Source organism: Mandrillus leucophaeus, unplaced genomic scaffold (genome assembly GCF_000951045.1).
Source record: "Mandrillus leucophaeus isolate KB7577 unplaced genomic scaffold, Mleu.le_1.0 Scaffold760, whole genome shotgun sequence".
NCBI lineage: Eukaryota > Metazoa > Chordata > Mammalia > Primates > Cercopithecidae > Mandrillus > Mandrillus leucophaeus.
In genome coordinates, this window is record NW_012108253.1 from 1,300,406 (window position 1) to 1,310,258 (window position 9,853).

The 9,853-nt window shown below is 35.4% G+C and overlaps 1 protein-coding gene across 2 annotated transcripts in view; it reads right to left on the reverse strand.

Moving 5' to 3' along the window:
* The window catches only part of LRRC16A (leucine rich repeat containing 16A), a 371,092-nt gene that overhangs the window by 110,211 nt on the left and 251,028 nt on the right, over positions 1–9,853 (reverse strand). For both annotated transcript variants that reach the window (XM_011966488.1, XM_011966487.1), the window contains exons 18-20: positions 4,501–4,582; positions 3,635–3,734; positions 3,479–3,533 (exon numbers count right to left, since the gene is read on the reverse strand). In XM_011966488.1, coding sequence (XP_011821878.1) covers positions 3,479–3,533; positions 3,635–3,734; positions 4,501–4,582 — 237 coding nt within the window. The remainder of the gene's footprint in view (positions 1–3,478; positions 3,534–3,634; positions 3,735–4,500; positions 4,583–9,853) is intronic.

Genomic DNA, 9,853 nt, shown 5'->3' on the forward strand with positions numbered 1-9,853 from the left:
TGAACCACCACACCAGGTCTTGTGTGACCTTTTTATTTGACCATAAGCTGTATGGTGAATCCAAACCAGCCCACTCATTGTCCATTTAAACCAGATATTGAAAGCCACTCAGCCTAAAGGCAGGTTTTGTTTGTCCTGCATGGTATCTGACCAAAATAATAATAACAATAATAAATTATTAATAGAGTTTCCTACTTACACCCAGCTCACTTTACTAGTTTATGTTGCCTTCCTAGCCCTGTGGGCATTTGAGTTTGCATTCCTTGATTAAGCCATAACTTACTGAAGTGGGGTAAGAATTCCAGGTTAACCAGGTTGAACCAATGTGGCTCTAAATGTCAGAACTCAGACTTCCCTGGGAGATCTGGATGTCTCCTGGGTTGCGTGGAGTGCTCTATATTGTCCTAGCCATACTAAACAAATTGTATGGTTATTGCATAAGCAGTCCCAACATTACAGGAAGTAGTGATAGAAGCAGCTTCTGCGGTAATCTATGACCAAGTTCCACAATGGCCTGGGGATTGGAGCTCTCAAGGTGTGCCTGGGTGGTCTGCATGACAGCCCCTACACACAGCCTGGGGTTTATCTATGTCTACTCAACCACTTAACATTGACTTCCAAAGCAACATCTGTGAGAGGTTCATCTACCAAAGGGCTACAGGAGACAGAATGAGAGTGTTGATGGTTTCAAGACTCAGATATCAACAAAACATTATTTTATGCATGTGGTTGGTACCAAGAGACAATATTATCGTCCTTATCATCCAAATTTTCCATGGCTTTCAAAGTTAATACATTTATGGTAAAATCAAAAGGTAATGCTGTATTAATCAGAATCAAATTTATAAAAGTTAAATGGCCTGGTAAGTGCTAAGGCAATTAAAACCTGGACCAAAAAGTCTGCATGCATTTAAACTCAAGTGGGTTTAGCTTGGTTTCTTCAATTTTCTTAACATCCTACATACAGGTAAGCAGAAATGACAACTAAAAATGCTTCAGGCTCAGGAAACTTACTGTTTTAAAGAAAAACAAACACAATATGCTTTTAAAAAGATGTAATCACATCTTTCATCATTTCAATAATCTTTAATATTGGAAAACTGCCAACTCTCTGAGCTATCAAGCATCAATTCCAGGACTATATTCAAATTGTAATACACCCCAGTTAATACTTAAAAATAATAGGTAGTCATTAATGTGAACAGAACAGCCTGAATTTTATGCATATTTATAAGGTCATCCCTTCTTGATTTATTGTACTTCTGTGTAACATTACTATTTGAAATCTTACTATTTCTTTTTCATAGCTGAACATGCTTAATCTGAGAATCTGTCTCCTGGCTACAGGCACACCCAGGAGAAACACATTCTGTTCTGCTGGTTACAATATGGGTTCATATGTATAATACTTCAGAACAAACTCCCTGTCATCTTGGCCCCTCTATGTTACTGTCCCATGACTCTGGGTGCAGCAGCCTGAAAACCACTGTCTATAGATGAAGGTGACACTGGAATCCACCAGCATCTAGGTTTTTCAACTGAACATAATGTACAATACTGGGTGAATAAGGTATTCCATAGGCTTGTCAAAGAACAAGCTCTACAATCACCAGGTCAGAATGTAAAAAGCAAAGAGATTACTTTTTTAATAGGTAAAACTCATAAATAAATAAAACAAAAAATTATCCCAATTGTACCAAGTATCGATAAAATTTTTATCATCACAAGACTCATCTCCTAATCATTTCAAATTGTTTTGCATATTACCGATTTAAAAGTAGAAAAAAATAGAAGGTAACTGCTTTCTGAAAAAGCCATCTACTTTTCAATGGCAGGAACATAAAAAGCTTTTAATTGTACAGCATTACGAGCAACACTCTATTCAAACTTCTAACTTGACAAAATTCACATTCATATAGCAAACTTCATCATCTGCAAATATGGTTTTAGGTATATTTTAACTATTATCTTTAAGTAACAGACTTCTAGAATTATAGATGGTTTGAAGAACCTCACGTAATGACCAAAACATAAAATTTATATACTTTTAATAAAAATATAAATTTTCTTAAAGTATGTATTAAGAAAAAAAAACATTTTGGGGTGAATATTAAGTATAATTACATAATATTAGCTTCCGTAATCTGTTAAAACTGGGCCAATACTGGAAAATCAGAAACTCAGACAAAGCAGAGTGATGCAAAGTCAAATTAAATATGTAAAGCAAACAGCATAAACTCTGAGAAGTCTAAATTACATTCTAATTATATCCCTAATTTCAATAACCCAGCATAAGAGCAACAAAATGTGGGGTTTATTAGCAAATGAGGGTAAGGAGAAGTGCTGAATTCATTAAATAATAATGAGATTCATTTTCTAGCCCACAGGTTGAAAATTACATGCACAATGAAGAGGAAACAGAACAGAATTTTCTCCTGCCCACCAGCTCAGAGCCCCGCCAAAGAAGTGGGGGCAACGGCAAGTGAGGAAGTGTCCAATGTCCATCCCTCCTGGTCTCTTAGCTTTCACAGAAAAGTCAGCTTACAGCTGTAACAGAATTTGCTATTCCCTGGTATGAATTCAGAAGGGAAAATTACACTTTTTCAAAATGTGACATACTCCACATGATTAATATAAAAATCACCCTCATGACCTACAAAGGCAGCTATTACAAAACATGAATAATATAACTTTTCATAGTAGGAATACAAACTGATCTGAGTTTTAGGAACTGGAAAAGCTGAGTCTGGTGACCAAATAGGACTTTGAGAGGAAAGGGACAAAATTGTAAAGAGCATCAGTAAAGTATAAGGTGTAACACACCAGCTCTAAATTAAATGGATTCATGGTAGAGTGCTTCTTACTTTGTCCATAAAATAACTTTTCTTTCTCCTAATCCATTTTAAAGGGCAGCAAAATAAGATGCTATTTGAAATTAAACTTCTTTACCCTGAACTAAATTTTGGTCAGGAGCAACTAAAGGGAATTAAAAATACAGAGCGCTACTAGACTTCAAGCAGCAATTAAAGATGGAAGAAAACTTCCTTGGTCTCCTATAATGCCACATAATTATTAGATAAAATTCAAATTAGCAATATGATATTTCTCAGCATTATATAAGGTCATGAAGTCAACTAGATTGTAAAAATTCATGCCTGCAGATTAGATTATTAGCTAAAGTTAGGAAGTAGTAAGGCTAATTAAAAGATAGGCCCAGGAGTCAATTTATACTTCTTTCTATCTATTAGTGACAATCTTCCTTTAATTGACAGTGAGTTGAATGAAGTAAAAAAGTGAGTTTTTAAATACATTCTACAACTCTACTAAAGCATATTTATTCCATTTTTAAAAAGTAATGGAAAATGTACACATTGATAACACTATCTGAAAGGATTTCAGAATTAATCCAGTAGAAATAATCAGTAAGAATGGCAACAAACAGAAGATTTTAGTAAAAAATGTTTAACATAATACTCACTGATTCTTCATCTTGAATCATCTGTACTAAGTTGTCCAATACAGGTGTCAGATTTCTAAAGAGATTTTAGAGATGTGGACAGTGGAATCAAATCAAAAGCTTTCAGGAGGCTGGTTATTTTCATCATTGTCATATAAAAAAATTCAAAACTCTTACTTGGATTTCATATTATTAAAATTTTTGCCTAACGCCAGGTGTTGTATTGATCTGTTTTTACTGAGCCACACTATTAAGGTAGATAGGTCAGATTCTAAACCTGGAAAGAATCAGAGTAAATAAAGCATCAAAACACATGTGTATAAATTAATTCTCAGCTGGAACACAATTAAGCAAAGGTGACATGTAGTTGGATGACTTCCTTTACCTTCCTGAGGGGCCTGGGATTCTAATCTTTCATTTTCAAAGGCACTCTTTGCTCTCTTTTCATGTCCTATTATTTCACAGGGATAAACTCATTCTCTACAAAGACTTATCTAAATCTGTTATACAATCAGTGGCTAAACCAAGTCAGCAGGAAATGGGATGAATAATGGCAGAAAGTTTCATCTCTCCCCACCACTCTGTTAGAGAAGATTCCAACAAACTGTTCACTAGGGGGTAAGTGGAGTTAAAGTTGTCTATGCAAATTTCACAGGTTCATACTAACATGATACTACAATCAGCAGAAATGAAGCTAATGAAATAAGCTTCTGAATAAATAAACAAGAGTACAATTTTATTATCAGCAAGAATGCAAAAAGTTGGGCTCAGACCTTTTTCGATGTACTGGTGATATTTTTGTAACTGAGTTGTTTTACTGCACAGACTTTGCATAGTTGGCCACAGAATCAACTTAGCAAGACTCTGGCACAGTTTTATTCTACAAATAAATCCTATTGTTAAATTTAAAAGCCCTATTAGTTAAGAAATAAAATAACATTTTTATTAAGGTATGTCTGGATTTGGGTAGAAGATTATTTTCCCCTTATTAACTTGCTTCAAAAAATATTTCAGTTTCATTTCTTTTCTGATACCTGACTTACCATTGTCGGAGATGTCTAAGCTGGTGATGTTGTGTATTTCAGCAATGCAACCTTCTAATACTTGAGCACCTCCTGATCTCAGCTAGAGAAACACAAACCAAACACAGAGTAAAGTCTTCACTCTACTGGAAGTGTAATCAAAATATTAAAAATAGGAGAGACAGTCAGTCTTAAAATAAACTTAGTACCAAAGAAAAAGTAAAAGCTTATCAACTCCAAAGAAGCCTATCACTAGCCACTGCTGCTGTAAAGAGCCTATCACTAGCCACTGCTGCTGTTTCCTGTGCCACGTGATCCCACGTTAAATCCTAAAACCATTAGAAAAAAACAAAAGAGAAACAAGATGACCACCACCCAGGCCACTATAATAGCAAAGCAGTGTCAACCCGGAAGAACTTCTTCATTTCTGACTTTTGGAAATCTAATAAATTCATTTTATACATGAGGAAGTTACTGTTTTATTTGACTGTTACCGATTCCAAGGTATAAACTCTCCACCCAACCAAAGGAGACAATAAAGACTTACTTTGATTGTCAAACATTTCAGGAAGGACCCATCCCTACCTGTTCTAAGAAACGAGTGTGAGTTCTCACTAATAATTAGCTAACTAAAGATGACTGCACAATTATTTGTAGAAATGCTTCGAGTCATGGAGGGAAAAATGTTGAATTAATATAAAATATCATTATGATGATTATTTTAGAGCAAAACTAAGTGCAAATGATTATTCTCACCTCATGTGCAATTTTATTTAAAAGAGAAAAACAACCTGAAAAACCCAATACAGCACTTTTCATCTTTTCCTATGAAACCAAAGCATATTTTACAGGAGTCATAATATCTTTGTATTTTCCATTCAGCAATATTTGTTGAGTTCCTACTCTGTGTAAGACACTGTGAAGGATGCAAAGTTCCCTAAGCTGTGGCCCTTTTGCTCAGTAAACTTATTATCTAATGAGGAAAAACAAACTATCATTTATTGGAAACCTGTGAACCAAGGAACATGGCAAGTCCTTTACTCATGTAGGAAAATTAAAATTTATAAAAATTTTGACAACAAATTTACAATACAAGGTGCTATTTTCCACATGTCTAGGTTTTGATGTAAGAATTAGAAGAATCCTCATTTCCCTATTTTGGATGCAATATTTTGCTGGTTCCTTGGATCAGAACTTGCCAACTTCTCTGGCTTTTTGTATGGTAAGCAGAGAGTTCTGCACAGATCTTTGAGAACGCTCTCTATTCAGAAGAATTTCAGTGGGGATGTTTACATTCAGCCATTCCTACTTTTCTGAGACAGTATCTCACTGTGTTGCTCAGGTTGGTCTTGAACTCCTGGGTTCAAACAATCCTCCCACCTCAGTCTCCCAAGTAGCTGGAATTATAGGCATGTGCCACCGCATCTCGCCATTTCTACTTTTTAAGGTGACAGATTGCTCTAAGGTGAGCTCTGAAGTAGAGTATTGCAGAGAGGCAGACCTCTCCAAGGGACTGGTTTACATACTTCAGGGAAACCAAAACCAACTTCACAGCTGAAGGGCTTCTAACCTGTGTGTGAAGCTATTGTCAGGAATGAGTGGCAGGCCCATTTCACTACACCTGCTTGTTTTCTCAGGAGCTCTCCAGCTTACTCAAATGCCCCATCAGGCCTGTCTCATCATGACACCTGGACATCTTCCCCAGCACCTTGCTACTCAAAATCTGAGATGAATAAGTACAGAAATTGAGTGTAAAAATTTTTAGAAACCTTAGTAGTAAACATTTTAGGTCTGTTGTATCTAATCACAAAAATTGGGGGCTTGCATATCTCACATCTTTCTAAATCTTTCTTGTATTTTATTCTTATTATATTTTATAAATCTATTGGTTTATGATAGATTGGAAGTTTAAAAAACATAAAAATTTATTTACTACAGATAGTTCTGAAAAGCATGGCTCTTGGTCACAGCTTGTTTAAACTTGAAGAATTAAATGTGTACATACATTATGTCAAAGCTAAAACAAGAACTAATTTAAGTAAACACTTCTCCAAAAACAATTTGATTTTTAGAGCAAGAAAAAAGTATGCTTTTGAGAAGGTAAGTGTAAATGCATAAGTCTTTACAATTTCATATTTGCTGAGAGTTATTTACTTGTTGAGAAATAAAATTTCTGTTAGAAAATGTCTATGTTCTATCATTGTATAGTAAAAATATTCCATTTATAGAAATAGAAAATATAGGTAACATTTAAAGGTTTAACTTTGCTTATATATACTCCTTACTGATAACATTTGCAGCATATACACATAAAACATATTTTCCAATACTTAAAAAATAATCAAATGTATCAATATATTCTAATTGATTCATAAAGTACTTACACAATGGCCAAGCTAATGAAAGCCCAAGGAGAAAAAACAGAAAACATTATCAGCAGTATGCAGAACAAGAATAAAGAAGAAGCTAAAGTCTCTATCAATACAAAACGTAAAAAAGCAGAGAGTCAGGAACAATACTTCTAACTAAAATTTGCTCCCAAAACAAAAATTTAGATACAAAAATAACTGCGCTTCAGTTACCAAGAACATTCAATTTAAGTCACAGGTTATTAAATGTCTAAAATTCTCCAAAAGCTAAAGCTTTCCCAAAACAGTAAAAGCTTTTTCATTACTGTAAATGAAAATCCTTTTAAATGAATTTGCATAATTAGAGGCTGTCTGCATGTGTGCATGTAAAACTGGTTTTTAAATTACCCTTATTTGGATCCCACACACTAGCATTATTTAAAAGAAAGCAAGATCAAAGAGAAGTAAATGTGACTAAAATGATGAACACTTTTTGAACTCTTAAAAATAAAATCACATTTCTTTCAAGAGAGTAGTATCCTCTCACTCAAGGAAAGTGGAACATTTCTGATCTTACTCATTACTAAGGAAAAAGTAATATCAAACACTCAAATATCCATAATGGGGATAAGGACAGCAAGGAAAATTAAAATCTAGAAGGAACTTTCAATAATTTACTTTCCTTCCTTAATATCATTTATCATTTAAAAAGATATGGCAAAAATATAAAATGACCCCCAAATTATCTACTATTCTTTCATAGGGGTTCCAATAGTAATTTTTTTAAATTAATTTTTATCCTGGGAAATTTTCATACATAAAACTGAATGGTACAGGTTTCTCCAAGGACAGAAAAAATGATTAGACAACATCCAGTTCATAATGCCCACTTTCTAGCAGGATTTAATGCCAAATAACAATCTAATACCTAAGAAGGATGTATATAAATACAGTTGTTTTCTTGTCTGTTGGTTTGTTTGTTCGAGACAGAGTCTCACTGTCTCCCAGGCTGGAGTGCAATGGCACAATCTCGACTCACTGCAACCTCTACCTTCTAGGTTCAAGCAATTCTCCTGCCTCAGCCTCCCAAGTAGCTAGGATTACAGGCGTGCACCACCATGCCTAGTTAATTTTTGTATTTTTAGTAGAGACGGGTTTCACCATGTTAGCCAGGCTGGTCCTGAACTCCTGACCTCAAGTGATCTGCCTGCCTTGGCCTCCCAAAGTGCTGGCATGACAGGCATGAGCCACCATGCTCAGGCAAATATAGTCATTTTCAAGGTGCAAATGGGTGCAGATATTCATTGCTTTCATATATGCATCCTGTCACGTGAAACATTTGCAATTCTGCACTCCATATCTGGCCTAACAGGGAAGTGATAGGTGAGGGGAACTACAATGATGCTTGCCTCAAGGTTGGTTGAATGATTATCAAATGGAATGAAACTGTAAAAGTTTCTATTCAATTGCTGCAAAACACATTATCAATGTCAGTATTTGATGTTCTTTTTTCTACTCATCATGAATTGCAATAAACTGTAGGATCATCTTCAGAAAAGTTTCCACTTCAAGAAACTAACTCCCACACCCAGGCCTGCAACTAAGCCACAACTATAATTAATTGCCCTTTGCATCTTCTCTGAAGTATTAGAGATTTTTGTCTCTCATTTGGAAGGAGATTAAGTTTGAAGAATTTAGTCCCATCATTTACCAATTCTTCTCTTAATGTATAACTATGAAGTTATAAGATTTTTAAACATACAAGAATGCACATGGCCAGGCACAGTGGCTCACACCTGTAATCCCAGCACTTTGGGAGGCCGAGGTAGGTAGATTATTAGACGTCAGGAGTTTGAGACCAGCCTGACCAACATGGTGAAACCCTATCTCTACTAATAATACAAAAATTAGCCAGACACAGTGGCATATGCCTGTAATCCCAGCTACTCAGGAGGCTGAGGCAGGAGAATAGCTTGAACCCTAGAGGTGCAGGTTGCAGTGAGCCAAGATTGCACCACTGCACTCCAGCCTGGGTGACAGAGCAAGACTTCGTCTCAATTAAAAAAACAAAAGAATGCATAGATCCATTGCCTCTCTTCAGATACCTGGGTACATGGGAAGAATACTCATGAATGACAATATCACTACTGCCATATAAAATGGTTTTGAAGCTCTTCAGAACTAACCTAGAGGGCAATGGAATACACACATTTCTCTGAATATCTGTACTGACACTAAATCCTAACCCTTTGAGAATGAATAAGGATCAGCCACAGGCCATCCTGAAGCTAATCTGGCCATGAAGTATAATACTGTCTTGTGTCAAAAAAATCAGGTTTCAAGAAGAATTTGTCTCACCAATAAGCTGATGAGAGTAATCCTTATTGAAAGATGTAAAACAGCTTTGAAGGCAATTCCCAAAAATTTTTTGATAAAGATTGAATATTCATAAAGCTGCTAAATAAAAATTTTTAGAAGGGCAATACTGACCTATGATACCAATTCTGACATTCCAAATAAAGCTCCTCCATCGCAAACCTTTTACACCCTAGATGATGGCTCACATATGCTGGGCTGGCGTACTGACGTTGTGCCAGACGCTAGCCTTGAAAACCATTATTTCCATTCAATAGATGAGCAACAAAGGCTGAAAGAAGGTGAGTCACCTAATAAGCCAAGTAAGTGAGCCATGTTTCAAAGGGGGCCTTTTGATTCCAAAGTGCTCACCCTTAGCTCACTCTTTCGCCTCCCATAACTACTTTGAGTCATTTTCACATACAAGACAGACTCCTTTTCCATACTAAAAGACCAAGGGAAAGAAACAGAGGTGATGATATCATTAATGCAAAATGCCTTAAGGAACATAGAAGTTTTTTCCTATAAGTATAGAAGTTACCTGAAAATGTGAGGTTAATTTCAGTGCTTATTACCTTAGTTATCACAGATCCAAAAGACTATAGACCAACATTTTAGATTTAATTTTCCAAATAACAATGATGTTTGTATTGTAAGAAAGCAACTCCATA